Here is a 19,009-nt window from a genome sequence, read left to right on the forward strand (position 1 = left end):
AACAGAACAGTTATGCAGCTCTGAACCAAAGGCTCAACTTTGACCAGTTACAGATGATAATGCAGTGACATTAAACCATGATGTGTAGACAACTGCACGGATCCAACAGACTGCAATAAACAAGTCTGATGCCTCTCTAAATAATGTGCTAGAGGCCAGCAAACAGTTAACCCTAAACATCATCAGTCTATCAGCTCAATAATTAATGCTTTCAAGCGGGGCCGTGGTGATTTTGTTTTGCTCTTATGTGAAGTTGAATAATGAAAATCGAAGCTGCAGAGGCAGAGACATCCCAACTTGTTTCGCTGGCACATGGCAACAGAACACGGCCTTGTTCTCCTAATGTGAAAAGCTACTGAAGTGGCTCCATTTCGTTCTCATCTCAACCTCATAATAGTGACAAGAAATCTTCTTAATCTGAGTGTACGCAGCAAAAAGATTTCCAAAAATACAATATCAAGTCCCAGGGATAAAAATAGTCTCGACTTTGGCCTGTACACTCGCAGCTTTATGCCTGTTTCAAACAGGGAACTGCTGTCCTGTCACCCCTCTACTGTTTTCATCACCGTGATTCATCTTAAGATTTTTAGGTTGAGATGCTTTAGGTCGAAATATCAAGATACATGTTGTGCTCTTGTTTTGTTTTGGGGCTGAGGCAGAGTTGGAAGCAGAGTGAGGCAACAGCTTTACACCAACAGACTGTGTCGTTTACTTTGTGTCGTTCCTTCCTTTTTCCAGGGTGCACTTTATTTCTGCGTAGGTTTAATATAGTCACAGATTACAGGATGGCAAATCACGCCTGTTCACTGTTTTAGCTGGATGCAGTGGAGACGAGTGATATATAACATGCTGGCTATGCTGAGAATTTGAAAATGCACAAGGCTGTGTAAACAAAATGAAATGAGACATCAGTTAAATTAAGGAAAACTCATTCAAGTGGAAAAAAACAACACACATCGCTGCAGCCAAAATAAAGATAATGAAGTAATTTACTTTCCTGTGTTTTTTTTTTTCCAAATCATTTGGCTTTTCTCATACGATTATTCATGAGCTGTATTTGCAGTGCATTTTGTAACTACAACTTTAGTTTTTATCTAAAGAATAAACATCTCCCATGGGCTCGCTGGGTCACTTCTGCCACTTTCGCCGCTCACCACCAAACACTGCAGCCCATTTGCGAGTTATCTCCAGGTAGATGGTGGGTTTATTAGGCAGGTAGTCCAGATACACAGTCTGGCCTGTTTTGGGAATTGCCATTTCGATTTGAGTCCCCTCGTGCCATTCATTAAAAGACGTTACAGAGATAAAATCCGGCCTGGCTTCTAATGCAGCACTCAGCGATGTTTCATAGTACTTGCCATTGATGCGGTTTCGAGTGTTTTGGAAGTTCCAGGGTCGAACGCTTGTGTCAATATATCCTGGGCCTACACTTGGAATGAATATCAGGTTGTTATCTTCGCAGAACGCTTTAATGGAGCCCCAGTTCCGCTGAGTGGACCCATAGGAGAACCCATTAGTAGCAAAGTAGGTGTAGACACCATCAAAACCTGCAGTAAGGATATCCCTCTTATGTTTCTCCTCTACCAGCAGCGCGATGAAGATGGCGTCATAGGGGGTATCCCTGATGCTGTTACTCTCTGTGTGTTTAAGCAGTTTGGCCCACTGCTCCGAGTTCATCAGATATGAGTCATACACATAGAAGAGTGGAAGAAGCTTGCCATTGTTTGTCTGGTACCTGAAGAAAGCAGGGTGGTCTCCATATCTGAGGAAAAGAATAAACAGGTAAACAAACAAACAAACAAACAAAAAAAAGGCAAATTGATTCACGATTCAAGATCACGATTATGATTATGATTAGGAAGACTGACACTACTCACTTCTCTATGAGGGTTTTGACATTAGAGAACATGTTGACTTCATCTCTTCCTGTGTATGGTTCAATGTGAAACACTACCTGTAAACACAGAGGTGGTGGTTACGTAACATTTCAGAACAGCACGTTTATAAAGAACTCTGAAGCATTTAGTCTATTCATTGCACTACTATCTTCATACAGACCTTAATGTGGTATTTGTGTGCCACTTCCAACAGCAAAGGCACAATATCATCTGTTGGGTGACCATTCTCATCCTTCATGTTAGGAGGATACCAGGAAACAGCAATGACGCCTGGAAAAAAAACACGAAATACAAAATTGAATGAAATAAAACACGAACGATTCATAAAAATAACAGTTTATTCACATATTGTAGATGTAGTTGTGAAGCGTGTGTGGTGATTTAATAGCAGAAATAAACATACATGGCTCATTATGGGTTTCCATAACATGAAAATTTAGCATTCATGTGCAGTATGTGAAATCATAGGTTGTGTTGTCATTTCTGTTAAATATTTGTCACAATCATAGTGTTCTGATCGATTGATATTGTCAGCAAATTGGTTCAAATTGTTGCTGTCGCCACCAGGTTGTAATACATATTGTCACTGAAATGATCCTTATTAATTTTGAAAAAACAATTACAATTGGATTTCAATTGTGTATAATACCATTTTTTGTCTCAATGCTAATTCCACTACTGTAGAAATAGTACTATTTCAGTATGTAAAGATTACATTTTGACACCGATATATCAGTGCAGGGATATAGGCTCTAGTCAGCAGTCCAGTTGGGACTAAATAAATGCACTCCAACCAGAAATGCTGAATTTTCTAATGATGACCATAAATTGTAAGTGTGGCTCACTCACATCTGCACCCTACCCAGTTGAATTAATCAGGTCAGTGGTAATATAATAGAGCGATACTGTCACAAAATTGTTAAAGTGGGAAAACAGGTTGAATTATTCATAAGTTCAGGTTGATTTCTATCTTACCGATAGCGGCTGTACGTAGCTGCTGCATATGAGCCTCTATAATGGAGGGATCCCTGGAACTGTAAGCCCCTAAAGAGGGGTAAAAGTTGGACCCAATGTCTTCAGGTGGGTTGTGACTCCCTTGTGGATACCCCTGAGCCACCTTAGAGTCCCAGTGTGGCAACTGCTTATGGTTCCAGTGGATGTATTGCCCATCAAACTTAGGGTTTCCATACCAAGTGTAGTAGAAAGCATGGAGATAGTAGTTTGGAGGAGGAAACCTCTTTAGTGTAGCTTCCAGCTGTGCATCATTGTTTGACTTGGGTAAGTCATTCATTTTGGTCTGGTCAGGTTTACTGTCGATCTGTCTTTGGATCTGGTTGTCGTTCTTTTTTTCCATAAATACCATAACACCAGGGCTGTTTAAAAGAGAGTCATCTGGTGTGAGTGCCTTCAAGGCCAGTGTTATAATGAGTATAAGCAAAACCAAAGCAATTAATGCAATACAAGATTTGCGCCTAAATCTTGCCATTCTTCAATCAGTGCTTGGGGCTTTCCATGGTTCATTGTTGAGACAGCATTAAAAGACTGATGTTGGATACGATGACGCGGTCGGTGAGTTTCTTTTCAGCCTGTAGTTTTAAAGAAACAAGGGATATACTGTAAAAGGTGATTAACCAACTCATTTTGTCTGTAAAAAGGCAAAACATTGTGAAAATTGCCCTTGAGAATTTCTCCTAGCCCAAAGAAACTTCTCTTCATTTTCTAGATTGATCAATTAAATGTTGCAGATGTGTTTTCTGTTTTGCAAACTTTCTACAAATATATGATCGATTAAATCACAAATTCATACCATAGGAAAAAAAACAAAAAACACTGTGTGTGAAATTCTGGTTTTAAGACAAAGCTTATCTAATTTTGTTGTAAAGCTATGTTTTATCAATACCTTTACTTTTTGTGTGTCAATAAGGCTAATTAACACAAAAATAATGTCGTATTATGCATTAAATGAGAACTGGAAGGCTGCAAGCAACCAAGTACTTTATAGCAGCAAATAATACAAATACTTATCACTGTGTATTTCATAGTAGTTGCCCTTTAATACAATCTCGACTGGTTGATCAATGAAGTGTCCAAAACAGGAAAAAATATAAAAGAGTAACATAATTATTCCTGGAAGTCAAAGTGTGTAAAATAGGGATTAGTAGGTGTCTAACAACAAATCATAGCCCAAAGGCCCCATAGGTCAGTCGTTACTGCGGAAGTCACATTAAAAATACCATTTAACTGTGAATAAAACACACTCTGCTACTGGAAGCTCACTACGTTTCGGCACATTTCGCTTAATGCACATATAACAATTTAAAGACGCCTGAAGGTAAAAATGAACACGCTACCTGCATTGATGAACTTTAGACTTGACAGCAGCAGCAGCAAAACAACACAAACAACGACACCTTTAAGCTAGTTTCATCCTTCCACGCACAGAGCATTAAAGATGCGCCTACTGACTTGTTTGGACACAAGTAGCGTTAATTATCACAGACAGATCTTTAAAAAAGTCATTTCGCTGCATTTAATGTTGAGCACAGAACAAAACCTGCACTTCTGGTTCAGCAGCGCGTCCTGGAAAACACCGCAGATTTATAAATGCTCTAACTGCGAACGAGCACTGACTGTGACCCATCCGTATGATGTATGAACGTGATGTTACGCACTGCGTCATGTTTAGTCAACAACAGGCAAAGAAGACGTTTGAAGTCGTTCAGAGAGACGCGTGTCGCCCCCTTTCGTTTGTGGAGGTGAATTACATGAAAAAGAAGGTCAAGGGTAGATTCTGTTCAGTGTTAGATATTAAATTTTACCTTGAACAGAACTGCAAATGTGTGCAATAAAAAACGACTAAAGTCCTTTATTCTACTTCCTTTCTACGTTCAATTTTCTGCTTCTTCAACCAATCGACTTTACAACTATTCAGATGTGAATATTGTACTTTTACTTCACAGTTTGTTTGCTAACTATTGTTACTAATTACTTTTTGTATAATAGCACAAAATATATTATGATGTCAAAAATCACAAGCTACACAGCAATATGTAACTAAAGTAATTGAAACTATAATTAATATATTGAAAACACATCCAAGAACTGCATATAAGACGGTCTGTGGGATGAGCACAATGATTAGTAACAATTGCAGTAGGTCTTCACATTGTTGTTATTGTGAGTAATGTTCAGGACCTTCTTAAACCAATGTATTTCATATAGCATTTAGATGTTTAGAGAATATTATTATATAAACTTTCTATTTCAAAAATAAACATTCTGGTTTCAAATGTATTCTGTGATGTTTGCTTAACCATCAAAAACTAACAACCGTCTCGCTCATTGGGTAAAATCTTTCTACATGTAAGTAAAACACATTGCAAAAATATCAGAGAGACAGATAAACAGATGCTGCAATGTAGTCGCATTAGTTATACCAAGAGAAATTCTTCTGTGTATAATTCTGTTAATGTTGTGTGTTATTGGTATGTCAACGTTAGGGGAAAGTGAGCAACGTACATATTTAGATATTCAAAGGGAAGTGTTGTAAATAGAAGCCCTGCAGCAAGGAAACATACTTAAACACATTTTAAAATGTTGTTTTCTTTTTAAATTCTCATTCTGAATAATATGTAATTGAGCTTTGGATATTTATGACTACTAGCTTTTAAATTTAAGAGCTTCTATTTATTTTAAACGTTCTGTTGACAGTTTTTAATAGTTGTCTGAAATGCTTAAACCCCAACATTATTTTTAAGACTCACACTGACAATGGAAGAGCCACAGCCACAAAAGTCATCTGGGCGTAGAACGGAGAAAAGGAAGCCTGACAACAGCAATGAAATGATAGCAGAAGCAGAGAATGTGGATAGATTACAGGTTAGGCAAGACCAGCTATTAGTTCGCAAACCTAACACATAATGTTTTTGGCACAAATAATCTCATCAAATCTAGTGAATAATAATAACAAACTTCTTTCTTTTCATAGCAAAAGTCCACATTCAGGTCGCAAAGAATCCTTTACTACACCTTCCTCTTTCTAAAAGTGGGTCTGTGGATCATCTTTGTTTGGATCTTGTCTCACCTCCACATGGGGATCCCATGCCTTCTTCTGCCAGTGATACTCTGGATGTATTCAGTGCCGATGAAGAAGCTTTTTAACTGGGCTAAGAGGCGTCTGCAGGGCCCATTCAGAAGAAGGCGCACATAAAAACAATGGTAACAAAAATAAAGTGCTCCTCTACTTTCAGTTCTTAGATATATTCTGTGTGTATATTCTTGACAGAGACATACATTCAGGCTAACACATAAACACACGACGATAATTTTCCTTTCCATCCCTTTTATTGAATTTGAAGACTTTCAAACAAACTTGTACAAATTGCAAAACAGCTTTTGGTAACACCTCATTGTATTCTTGTTATCATTATTAGGAAATAAATTAAGTGAATAAAAAGTAAACTATGTGAATAGAGAACAAAGTAGTACAACAGATAGAGGAATACCACAAAGCAAAAAACCAAAAGAAACAAGAAAAAAAAAAAGATGCAACTGTTTTTTCACAAAACATCAACTTCATCTCTTTTGCAGTAGACTGAAGCTGAAGTGCTAACCAGGCCAACTGCTCATCAGTCAATCAATTCAGACAATCAGACAACTGAAGTACCTCCAACACAACGCACTGGAAATGTGCTCAAAAGCTCATGTTGAGCTTGGTTGCTTAAAATTTTCTTTTGATTTGTACCACTTTGCACTGTAATACTGTATTTGTACACCAGATGGCATCGCTATCAAACAGCAAAGCCTTCTGGGTCCATCCACCCACTTCTCCCTCCACCAGTTTTCATGTTGTGCACCTGAACGGACTGGGTGATGTATAGGAAGAATGGTTGTTTGCTGTGTGCTCTATGAACACAGCACTAAACAAACACACCGTGGAACATCGTGTGAAGCTTACTTTGTATTTATTTCACTCTCTGGTCCTGTTTTAACATTGTAAGGGCTCATTTTGATAAGTTAGACAGGCACAGCCAGTGCTGTTACACATTTCCAATCCTAACCCGCTTTTTCACACAAAAGCCCAGATTAGCCAAGTACAGTTCTGTAAGCACTTTTAATACTCCGTTTAATACTGAGCATAAGTGACTCATTAGTTATAATCCTTTGCATGAACTTGCACAAAATAACCTCTCAGCATCTTTCATTAGAAATAAAGAGGATGTGTATGGGGGAAATTATCTTGATGTGAGCTAATAATGAATAGACACAGGAAAATGCCAATGCCAGCTCAGTGGGAGAAGCAGCATGTTTTTGTGTGGGTGTGGAGTCGAGGCACAGGGAGGCATAACAGAGAGAAGGAATCGATGCCCAGAGGGCGTTGTGTTCGGGTAGAGCGTGTCCACACTCGGCAGGATCAGATTTAGTCTCTACATTTTCATTCAAGCCGGTCTCCTCACATTCTTTGCTACTGATGGGGAGGTACACTTTTCCAAGGATAAACATATAAAATGTTCATGTGCACAACAACCGCAAAGTGCACTGCACATGCTATAACGAGTTAGAGCTGTTAAACTGGAATATAAGAGATGTTATTTGTGTCTATGGACTTAGCACTGCACGGAAATCTCACTCTCACTGAATTAAGTTGGAAGGATCGTCTGTTTTTTAAAAGGTCAAGGCAAAACTATGTTCAATCTCTGTTTAGTTTTGTTAAACTGAAAATTAATTTCACTAACTTCACCCCTCTGCACAGAGGAGGCATATCCTTTCACAACACAGAACCTCAGAAAACCTCAAAATGGCATACCACCAAAAAGATTATTTGTTAATAATATCAAAAAATACCAACAAACAGGCCAAAAAAACAAACCAAAAAAAAACAAACAGATTGGTCACAGCAAGTTTATGTACACATACACATTAAGAAAAGAGCTGTCAGTGGAGTTGGGGTGGGTGCATGGGGAAGAAAAAGGAGAAAGATTTAGGCAATAGGATAAGCCCTGTATCTTCGCTATACAGGGGAGTTACAGGGGTTGCCATGGTGGCAGACCAAGGACAGACAAAGAGAGAAGAAGAGGGAGAACCAAGGCAGTACGTTCACCTCTTCTTGGGAGCTTGGGTGGTGCGGGGTGGGGTGACAGGCCGACCAGAATTTACACCACCGTACTGGTACTTGGCCTTCTTCTCTGAGGGCTTCAGGATCTTTAAGATGCAAACACAGATCAACAGAGACATCATGGATGTGTTTCTCAGATCACGAGTGAAATATTAAAACTATTTTCATAAATGCATGTGTCTGTAACTTTACCTGGAAAGAGCACATGAGGGATTCATCAACGCTCATCATGCCACCTGCATTGTCAAACTCCCCACAGTAGTTTGGAGCAGAGAAAAGTGTGACCAGTTGGCGTTTGGCAAAGAACTCATATCCATCCTCCACAACCTGTTTGAAGACACCTGGCATTACTCTTACACCTACAGCAATCGATACCAAGACAGATTTTAACCTAGTTTCCTAGAAACTAATGTTGCTGTCAAGGTTGAGTGCAACAAATCCACCTACACCTGAATCAATATGAAATGCAGAATGCCCAGCCAAAATAGCTGCAGTGTACTTAACAACAGCAGCTATTCTGCTAGTCAGTCAAGTTATGAATCATATAATTAGCTGTTTGTTTTGTTTATATAGATATATAAGATGTTAACTAGGTGACTAGATTGATAATTATAAATTGCTAAATAATATTAAATGTTGCACAATGTCTATTAATATGTGCTTGGGGGTCTGTGTTATCAGCTAAATAAATTACATAAAATAAATAAATAAATAAATAAACAACCTAGGAGTCAGCTCTCATTAATGTCAATGACCAAAAAAAGTCCCTAGGAATGAAACCCTACAGGATCAAATAGTTGCTCTCTGCTTCGTGTATATATTCCTCACACCTGGGCTTTGCCTTAATGATTACCTGGTGGGCTCTGCAGATGAGGTCCAGGTCATGGCGGTTAAGGAACTTGCTGACAACATCAGCCCCGAAGGTGAAGGACACACCGCGGTCATTCTCTCCCCAGCCTTGTACATCTTTATCCGGGTCTGACCACAACAGGTCACACAACAGGCCTGAGAGACACACATGGAGACAAAACATGGAGATGAGAAGCCAAAATCAGATAAAAGAGGAGCACAGACATACACTCTCCTCCAAATATATTGGAACAGTGAGGGCAGTTCCTTTATTTTATTTCACTATGTAAACCAGGGATTAAACCAGGGAGACACTTGCACAAACATTGGAAATAGCCAGTACAACATTTGAAAAAGTCTCATTCAGTCAGGAGAAGGTATTCTGGTAGTAAACCTAAATTTTAATGACAAATCCACAAGGGCGAACATGTTCAGTATCAAGTACAAGCATGTACCTACAGTAAGTATGCACACAGACACACACACACACACAAACACACACAGACCTGTATCTGGCACATCTGTTGGCCTCATAATCCTGCGAATCTGCTCCATTGACTGCAAATCAGGCGATAGCCCTGAAAAGGAAAATACAAGATCAAATAATGACCAATGTGTGGATCCTGAATTCATAGAAATTATATTTCATACGACAGAGGAAATGAGTACCGCAACATCTTCCTTACCTCCATGGCAGCAGAAGATCTTCTCATCAATAATAGCAGCAATGGGGAGGCAGTTAAAACAGTCAGTGAAGGTCTTCCACAACTTGATGTTGAACCTGCGCTTACCTGGTGGCGTGCATGAAAACATTCTATGAGAATCTGCTTATTTTTGCATGCTTCACCTGCGTTTGTGTGAAATACTCACACTCATCATAGAATCCATAGATGCGGTTGATGGAAGCACACTCATGGTTGCCCCTGAGCAGGAAAAAGTTCTCTGGATATTTAATCTTGTAGGCCAACAGAAGGCAGATGGTTTCCAAGGACTGTTTCCCCCTGTCAACATAGTCACCAAGGAAAAGGTAGTTTGCCTCTGGAGGGAAGCCCCCATACTCAAACAGCCTCAGGAGATCTGTGTATTGTCCATGAATATCACCTAAAAAAAAGAGAGTGAGATGAGTGTTAGTAAGTACACAGGCTGACAGACATAAAAATGTTAAAGGAGAGCACTGAAAAACATTTAAGATACATTGAAAGCAAATTGTACTGCTTTTTGATTTTAGGAACACCGACATGCAGGTTGCTAGGTTTTTATGACTTTGGCCATGCTTGTTGCATTTATTGAACTGCAGCAACAGCCCCCAAGATACAAACTAAATGAGCTATTACAGGGAGTTGGGGAGGGAAAGTACACTTTTCAAAAAATAGAAGGATGCAGTGACACACATCTACACAAACTAATGTTAATTTTAACAACTCCTCTCTTTGACATGTGTCAGCCAGTGATGAGCTGGCCGAGCTCTCACCAAGGCACTGGATCTCTACTGGGGAGCCTCACTTCAGCACCTAACCAAGACCTGATTCCTTTTATATATCCTCTTGCACCAACCTAAGAGCTGCTCTAATTTGGGCTAAGTGCTGCAGACACAGATGACTGCAGTGAGCTTCACCAGAATGGCTAGGACAATAATAACAGGCTTTATTGTAACCAAAACGGAAAGCAAATTCATGTGCCACAGTCTTTTTATAGTAATGCTTCATTATAAGATAGCACCAAATACAAATTAAAATGAAATAATAGGCCTTGTTAAATTGTGCAGCTGCCTGGCCTTGAGATTAAAATGACCAGAAGTCATGAGAGTGGCTGGCATGTTTTTTTATTTCCTGGTGCCCTTCAGTTATTTAAGCACCAAAATGCAAACCACGACTGGCACCAAACCTGTAAGGCTACAGGCCTATACTTATATTTGTGTCCTAGGATGGTCTTAGGACTTTCCCATGCAAATGAATGATTAAAGGAATAGTTTAGAATGCTTGATGTCTAGCTTTGTTTTATAGTTAGTGTTCATCTTGTGTTTAGCCAGCTGTTTTGTGTTTTGTACGACATACTTTTCTTTGCCCTGTATGCACAGCCCCAACTTGGAATCTAGAGCATTAATTTAAAATGAAAAAATAAATAAAAATATATCACACTAGTAATATCTAAACTTCAATTTAACAATTTTACAAGCTTTATCTGAATATGTCTCCTTATTATTTTACCTTCTAGGACATTCGACATTTAAACTCTAGTCCTAATCCTGCTAAAACTGGTTTCAGATCTGGGAACAATTAAACCTACAGATGCTACATAAAAACATATAAAAACACTGGACAACACGGATTTTTTTGGTCTTGGCAGTCAGGAACTGGACAACAAAATAAATACAGAGGACTGAGTAAATACAGAGGACATCACACAGAGAACAATCATTCTGCCAAGTGCCTGCAGCAAAATAGAAGTGGACATGAAGCAATAAACAATTAGCATTGCTCATTTATGCTGCAGTTTGCTCAAAAAAATAAAAGTAAATGTAGGAACGAACCCACATTCGGATTAAATGGTAAACGCAGAGACATGGCAATACACACTGTAATCTCTACAGAGACAGTCTGAGGTGAGTGAACTTTGTAAGTTCAGGGATAACTTCGGCCGAGCTGTAGCCAAACCTAGATAAACTAGATCATAAAATCAAATTCTCTGAATCATGGCATACTAAACTATTTCTAAACCTTTGCTTTTTTCAATGTTTTCATTATTTCTCCTTCTTCCTGTGAATGAGTTAGAAGTCACCCTCCCATTGGCTGTTGCTTTGAAGTCGAAAACAGTCGGAGTAGTGAACCTCAGGTTAGTTTAAATGTCAAAACAAGGCAGTGCATTTAATACAACGTGTCTTCTTGGCCAAGGAAATATTCATATTCATGCTGCTTTGGTACTATGCTATGAAAGAAAGGGCTAATAGTAAATAATAATTAAACCAACAACACAACACAACACAACAAAACTATACATGCACAATGTAACAGCCCTAATACTGTATTAGCCAAGCATTAGGACACTACTTCAGTAATCAAGCTGTAATTAAGTGAGCTGTTGCATGACCTTCTGTAGTCAGATAATCAGCTGGCTCAAAAGCACCAACAGAAAAAAATATGACACTGATGTGAGGAACAGTAAATAATACTGCTCCGAGCGTATTTCAAAATGAAAACAACAAATACACGCATACACTCAGAAAACTGCTGATTGTCCATAACTGTAATATGGTTTGCCTCTGCTGTTCTAGAAACCATGACACACACAAACATGATTTTAACTGAATAACAAAGAAAACACTTCACACAAATAACAAAAAAAAAAAAGAAAACAGAACCGCATGTCATAAAATTACAATAATATGTGCAGTATTGTTTTTGAAATGCTATTTGAAATGCAGAAAAGGAGCATGATTTAAGATGAATATCACCTTTTGGAGACATACTAACACATAATTTACTGTATCTACATTAGTAAGTATTTGTTTTGCTTTATTCGCTCACTGTGTGTTTCTCTCTAATTCTCATTGTCTAAAAACATACAGTGGCAAGAAAAAGCATGTCTTCTGCCTTCATTTCTCATAAAATGCGATCTGATTCTGATTCTGAAGTGAAGAGTATTAACAAATAGTGTGCCTAAAATAATAAATAACAAATCTAAATCTGATACATTGAGGTCTGGGCTCTGACCTGGCTACTCTAAAGGCAAATAAAAGATCTGAATTTGTTTTGTGTTATTATTAATTGTGTTTATTATATTTGTTAATACTCCCAAAAGATTCACATACTTTTTCTTGCCACTGTATCACATGGTTTGTGTGCCGTTTTTAGAAAGCAATCAAGTTCTGTGATGTAAAGCCTGTTGTGGCCTCTATGGGTTTAGTGTCTCTGACTAGCTTGCAATCAACCTGTTCCAAGTCTAACATTCTACATTACTTACTCCTGTTCAAATCAGCTATTATGAAATCTCTTCCTAATAAGCTTTCAATAGGGGGCAAAATCCACAGTCTTTATGTTTAAAACAAACGATTTGATCAAATTGAGCAGATGTCTTTCTGCATTTTCAGTGCAAAATTGATTGCATGCAATAAAAGGATGCAACAATGTGAGAGAGAGAATAGAAAACTATTTGCTTTGTCATGCACAGACTACTGGGGCGTTATATTGTCTTAAAACAAACTCTGCAAGATACAGTATATATTCATGGAAAGATTACCACTCCCATCAAAAGTGCATAAGGAGGGGAAGCAGGGGAAGGAGTGGAAGAACTACTACAGCAAGTAAAACCGGTTATGGCACCTATTTTATTTTTGCATTAAAACTGTCAGTGTCTCCAAAAATGTTTTCATTTCACTCTCAATCTGAACTGTTTGTGCAAATTTACAATCAGTACTTGTAGACAGAAAATGATTAAAGACACCCTATTCATCTGAAACCTAATCAAATAAGCATAGTTTGTGGTGCGCATTTAACAAGCTAACAAATCAATTACATTTTGTCCTTAATCAGTAAGGTCCCTTGGTAATTTTACACTGAGATTGCAAGGTGATGTTAATCATTATCATCTGTTCAGATAATATTATTAATAAAATTGCTATCCAACACATCCTCACAATGAGGGTTTGATTTTTACTATTTGTATCACTGAACAAAAAAAACACCATTGTTAGCAAGTATTTAAACAATACAAGTTTATTGTATTCTGCTTTAATAAATAAAGTAAAACAATGTCAGAGCTGCTGGCTTGGGGAAAATTGTGCCAGTGGTATTAAGGTTATCACGTGAGAGCTGAACCTGCCTAAGTAAATAATTAAAGGCATTCAGTCTTTGCTCTTTTGGATTGTTGCTGGTGCTGCGAAAGCCTGTCAACACAGTCATGGGTTTAAGGCAAGTAATACCCCTAGGGTTAGAAGTTCAGAAAAAGAATAAAGAAAGTAAAAGAGAAATCTCAGTCAGTGACAACACCACATCAAACTCATGAACATGTGCCACAGTTAGGTCTGTATCTGTCACTGTATCAGACTTATCAGTACCATCACTCTCTCCACATCCAGTCTGATGTTTCATTATATTTAAATTTAAATACAGATATTTCCACCTGATGTTGATAGAATATTTGGCCTACATAATTACACTCACACAAAGTAAATGTGTGCGAGGGAAGAGGAGAGCTACAAATTAACTGAGAATACGCCTGAGCTTGTACACTGTATTTTTGAGGACTGGCACATACATTACCCAGTTCAGAGTTGTTTGCAGCTGCAGTGCTACGCTGCAGGCAGGAGATAAAGTATGTGGGAGTGTGCTGAGATGTGCAGGAGCCAGCAAGAGATAGTGGTGGCTACCTAACTGTTGAGTAGAAGCTAACTTGCAAATGTAAGCTTCTTTCCTCTACTTCACTCTGTCTGTATTATGTGTACAAGACACTGATACACAAACTGTGTCTATCTGTGCAGTTTCCCAACATGTATCCTTCTCTAATGTACACAAGGCAGCTGAGTCAACAGAGTAACAGTGACTTAATATAAGATCCAGGCGAGGTCAGACCCACACACAGAGTGTTATCTGGTCTTGTTACATAAGTAAACGCTGAGCTACATCAAAGAAATAATTGTTGCTCTGGGCTGTGCTCTGCAGAGTGGGAGTTTGCCATTGGTGCAACCAATCCTTCAAATTCAGAATGTCACTTTCTGCTTGAGTTGCATTTTGAAAATGAAAATTATGTTGCTTGACATTTGTCAAGGGCTATAGGTAAACATTCAAGTTGTGTACAGTACTTCAATAAATTATCAGACCATAGAAAAAGTAAGTGCTGAAAGCGCTGACCTTTAATTTTGCATATTAAAAAGTGAATGGCTTCCTTGACGGGTACTTATTTTATATACGTCAATTTTTATCTCTACTACTTGTCTGTTGTTAGCTTTACTTTGATTAATTACTCAATGGCAGTGCAACATGTCAAATTATGTAAAGAGACAAATGCACAGTTGCACTATAGAGAATAAATGCAGTAGAAAAGGAAATGTCCCAGGATACTGCACAGTACTATGGTTACAAGAGACCAAAAGCAAGATAAACAAGCAAATAAACAAGCCAAACTAAGAATGACATGGTGACAATGCAGAAATGTAAAACACTGACCACAGATCTTCAAGGGAGCCTCAAGCTCCAGGAGGATAGGCTGGCTGAGGAAGATCTCTCTGGATTTGATGCAGAGGCCCCTCACCTCTGCCTCGGTCATCTGAACTATTTTCCCTGGGCGACATCCCCGCACTAAAGAGGGGAGAAAAGACACTGTTAATGTCATCAGTTTTAATCAGCATTTTATTTGTTTATGAAGCAGCAACAGGAACGCACAAAAGTGCAAAGTTGATCAGAAAGAGGCCATGATTTATAAATTTTTCACTACAGGGCAAAAACAATCTACTGCAGAAGCAAAAGTCATGTTAAAGCTATAAGCTACAGATTCATGTCATCATGAATCTGTAGCTTATAGCTGCTTAGTACCAGCCATACTTAAGATATCTACTGCTTAGACTGTGAGAGCAGCTTGCGTCTTCAGCAGTGGTGTGGGTTTACTGGCTGTGAAGTTGCACTGTTAGCTTAAACCTACTTTCTGGCGATCTGCCACAGCTCTGGTTGCAGATTTATAACGATAAAAAAAGGAATGAGGGTTGCAAACACTCAGCAGTTGAAATAGCCACAGATATGAAAAGCGAGATTATACTGCATATAAAAACTGCTTCCTTGCCATGTTACCCAAAAAGCTTAAATATATAAGTTTTATTAAAAAAAAAATGTTTAAGCTTTTATTTATATTAGAACAACCTGCTTAATCATTAGAATAGAATGTTAGTTTCACGAAATGCAAAAAAATAAATAAATTAAATAATTAACACTGCACGTAGAACAGCAGACCACAGAAACAAAAGTGAGCAAATCCTTGACTTAAGAATTGTGTAATACCTAACCATTTTGGTATTTCTTTAAATTCTGACACCCACTGAATACTCCAATATAGGACTGCTAAAACTGGTGAAATTAATGCATATTAGTCAGAGATCCAGTTTGTTTAAGTCCTTCCCATTTCTCCTTTTTCTTTAAAAGGACACATTTCCTCATTTCCAAATAGGGAATGGTCTAAATAGATTAACTAGTAAGAAATGTTTAAAGTGCTTTGGCCCCATATTTGTGCAGACAAACACATATGTGCATACAACTTTATTTACAGACTGAACTCAGAATGGCTCACTATCAGTGTCTCAGTCACGTGATCCAACCAAATCTCAGAAAAGAAAGTAAATCAGAGGAATATGGGTCCTCACAGATGCCAATTTAAATTTGCCAAGAATGATTATTTCTATTCCAACAACTTTAATTAAATGCTGCTTTATACAACAAATAGCCCTTATCATCATTTTACTGCATTTGTACTGCTTCGTACCCATAGACTGGGTATAGTGTGAAGCATGAAATTGCAGAAATAGAGCTCTTCTGTGAACAGCTAGGTCTCCTCAGAGTTGACTGAGTTAAATGTGGATGCTTAGCCAGCTCAGCTTTACCACTGAACCCTTCACTGTTCACACTTCTACACGCTGGCACTTTAAAAACAGATTATGTTCTTAAGAACACTGAAAGACTAAGGCTACAATGAACCATTGACATCATAAACCAAATCATGATTTGTGTGCGAAGTCTGAACATATCTAGATATTAACTGCATGACCTGCATGTGAGAACACACGTCAGAAACAGACAACCTGGCGGTGACCCGCAATTCTTTCTGCAAGCACCCCTAGTACAAAGTCTAGGAAATGTTGAAGCGTGATCTCCGCTGTGTCATGTTCTGCTTCCCACACACTCTACACAGGTGACCAAGCCCCTTGCTGAGATTGTGTGGAGTTTCTCCCCATGTGAGAATGCTTTTGACTCAGTGTGTGTGCTACATGTGTGAAAGCACAACCTGCACAATGTCCAGACCTAATTGGTCCTGACAAAGTTAATATGTGAAAATACCTTTACAGTGTTATTCTATCTGGCTTTACCTACAGACTGAATTGTCTTTAAAATTGTCTGGTTTAGAAAGTTACCACTGAATAATGATACGCCTCTGTGTGGTATGTCTGTTCAGAGCATCAGCATTGAACGTCTACAACTATTCATGAGAAACAAAATTAAATAGTTGACTCTAGGGCTGTAACTAAATCTTAATATTTGGGATGTTGGAACCATTAAATATATAAACAAGCATGTCCACAAGTTGAATTTATATTAAATGTTATTATTATCTATTAAATAATCCAAAAGTAACTGCAGTCCAAGCTGAGTGTTGTAGAAAATGGAGGTATAGACAATCAAACTTTCTCTAGCTGAGAAAAATGTCCAGCCACAAGTTGAAGTCAGAAGCTGTCAAATACCAATTACCACAAACCATCAGATGACTGATGACCATGACTGGGTTAGACTACAAATGCGGTTTTCTTTCGAGATTGACATTGGAACAATGGCAAGAAGTTGATTACATACTGTGGTATTATTTATTTTTCTGTTTATCTTCATTTGGTAGCAGTGCTAACTCATTTGAAAGGAAACTACAAGAAACAAAAGGCACTTGCTGTGTGACAGCATTTTCCAGCAACTACTATAAATATCAAATCCTAACATTTCAGTGATGGCATGGCATAGCATCTCATCCCACCTACACAGTCACAGGTACTGGTGGAAAGTATGCCAAGGACATCCAAGTTTGCCTCAGCGGTCTGGTCTGACTTAAAGGAGATCTGACAGGGGGACAGAAAACTCTCCATCTTCCCTTAAGCAGGTAGACAGCCAGCACAAAAAGATTCCTGCAGATTCCTCTCTGAAAAACTGGTGTTCACACACCGAGAAAATGTTCTTGCCAGAGAAGGCAAACAATAATGTGACTGTGAACACAGCAACACAAGAAGATACTTCAACATTAGATATGATCAGTATTCCACCACTTATTCTCATATGCAATGACGTCAGTGTGTGCTCTGTTATACACCTGCACATTGCAAACACACACACACCTGTGTGTGTGTGTGTGAGTGCACTGAATCACAACAACCTGCCCACTAATACACACCCACAAACCCTGCGAGGAGTGAGCAACAGGGGTTAAATAACTCCATAAAATCATACTACCTTAAAAGATATATACTTTATGATGTGGTGATAATGACCTCCAATACCAGCTGACCTACATTAATCCATCCACATATCAATAAGGGTCTATTCCTACAGCTGTATCTGTCAGATTAGCTCCCTACACAACTGTGTGACATTAACCAGCCCATCATTAGAAACTCAACAGTATATTATAAATGCAACTTGTGACACGGATACGAAGCGACAATTAACAATGTCGAGGGCTGGGAGCTGCTGAAAACCGGTGTCCAAGCTCATGAAAAAGATCAGATCTACATGATAGCTAGAATCATCGACGCTAGAATAAAAAAAAATATTATTTATTTTATTGTTTTATTTGAATGTTAAAACGCATAGAGAGAGAGTCCCAGCCCCTTCATCTCGATACACACCAGCCCTTTATAATTTAGCAAATAAAGGAGCCAGAATAGGATCGAAAAACACAAGGCAGAAAGTTTAATTACACACCAAAGTAAAGACCACGACACGATACTATTAGTTGCCAAGACTAAGGTAGTTATTAGTGAGCAGACTGAGAATTGTAGGCGTTCACCGCTGACACTGTTTATAAACACGGCCAGCTAACGGTAACGTTAGCTACAAGCTAGCAGGGATCCACCGTTACGATTGACTGACGTTAGCCCGACTAGCTAACGCTTACCTGCGTTTTCTAGGGTAACCGCGCTAGCTACACAATATATCTGACAGCAAGCTTAAAGCACGCCATTATCAATCTATGTTTAATATTAAAGACCCCATTAAGAGTGTTCACCTTCCAGGAGCCGAGAGATGAGGCTGTCCACGTTCAATTCACCCTCCGCCATCTTCAAACTGATGCTCCACAGCGTCCGCCGGTTCGATTCCGCCTTAAGACGCCAGGAGGCGCTGTTGGCCAGAAAACAGCCGACGACACCTTCACCCCACTTCTGTTCGTCAAAGTAGTTTATTCTCTGCTT

The 19,009-nt window shown here is 38.6% G+C and overlaps 2 protein-coding genes and 1 long non-coding RNA gene across 4 annotated transcripts; 1 reads left to right on the plus strand and 2 right to left on the minus strand.

Moving 5' to 3' along the window:
* Nucleotides 1-712: 712 nt before the first annotated feature.
* Nucleotides 713-4,512, minus strand: manea (mannosidase, endo-alpha). Of its 2 annotated transcripts, XM_026340485.1 has the most exons (6): nt 4,250-4,512; nt 3,382-3,484; nt 2,874-3,271; nt 2,059-2,168; nt 1,878-1,954; nt 713-1,762 (listed from the first exon to the last, which is right to left on the minus strand). In XM_026340485.1, exons 2-6 carry the CDS (start codon nt 3,417-3,419, stop codon nt 1,129-1,131), a joined length of 1,257 nt encoding a protein of 418 aa, XP_026196270.1. In that variant the 5' UTR covers nt 3,420-3,484; nt 4,250-4,512; the 3' UTR covers nt 713-1,128. The 2 variants fall into 2 exon arrangements, with proteins under 2 accessions (XP_026196270.1, XP_026196269.1); XM_026340484.1 differs by having other exon boundaries at nt 2,874-3,484.
* A 665-nt stretch (nt 4,513-5,177) lies between these two features.
* Nucleotides 5,178-7,777, plus strand: LOC113148538. The gene is made up of 4 exons (XR_003297444.1): nt 5,178-5,261; nt 5,657-5,777; nt 5,887-6,116; nt 6,489-7,777. It is a non-coding gene; the product is annotated as an uncharacterized LOC113148538 (long non-coding RNA).
* Nucleotides 6,224-18,906, minus strand: LOC113148537 (serine/threonine-protein phosphatase PP1-beta catalytic subunit-like). The gene is made up of 8 exons (XM_026340260.1): nt 18,826-18,906; nt 15,024-15,155; nt 9,733-9,963; nt 9,549-9,653; nt 9,369-9,440; nt 8,867-9,018; nt 8,206-8,340; nt 6,224-8,099 (listed from the first exon to the last, which is right to left on the minus strand). Exons 1-8 carry the CDS (start codon nt 18,875-18,877, stop codon nt 7,995-7,997), a joined length of 984 nt encoding a protein of 327 aa, XP_026196045.1. The 5' UTR covers nt 18,878-18,906; the 3' UTR covers nt 6,224-7,994.
* Nucleotides 18,907-19,009: the final 103 nt, after the last annotated feature.

This window comes from Anabas testudineus, chromosome 22 (assembly GCF_900324465.2).
Source record: "Anabas testudineus chromosome 22, fAnaTes1.2, whole genome shotgun sequence".
NCBI classification, from domain to species: Eukaryota; Metazoa; Chordata; class Actinopteri; order Anabantiformes; family Anabantidae; genus Anabas; species Anabas testudineus.

Coding starts and splice junctions, on each gene's coding strand:
- manea (XM_026340484.1), bottom strand. CDS start 3,384: ATGGCAAGATTTAGGCGCAAATCTTGTATTGCATTAATTGCTTTGGTT. Junction 2,169..2,873: donor GCTACGTACAGCCGCTATCG/GTAAGATAGAAA, acceptor TTTTTTTTCCAG/GCGTCATTGCTGTTTCCTGG. Junction 1,763..1,877: donor GTCAAAACCCTCATAGAGAA/GTGAGTAGTGTC, acceptor TCTTTTCCTCAG/ATATGGAGACCACCCTGCTT.
- LOC113148537 (XM_026340260.1), bottom strand. CDS start 18,877: ATGGCGGAGGGTGAATTGAACGTGGACAGCCTCATCTCTCGGCTCCTG. Junction 8,341..8,866: donor TCATCTGCAGAGCCCACCAG/GTAATCATTAAG, acceptor GTCTTCAAACAG/GTTGTGGAGGATGGATATGA. Junction 8,100..8,205: donor CCCTCATGTGCTCTTTCCAG/GTAAAGTTACAG, acceptor TGCATCTTAAAG/ATCCTGAAGCCCTCAGAGAA.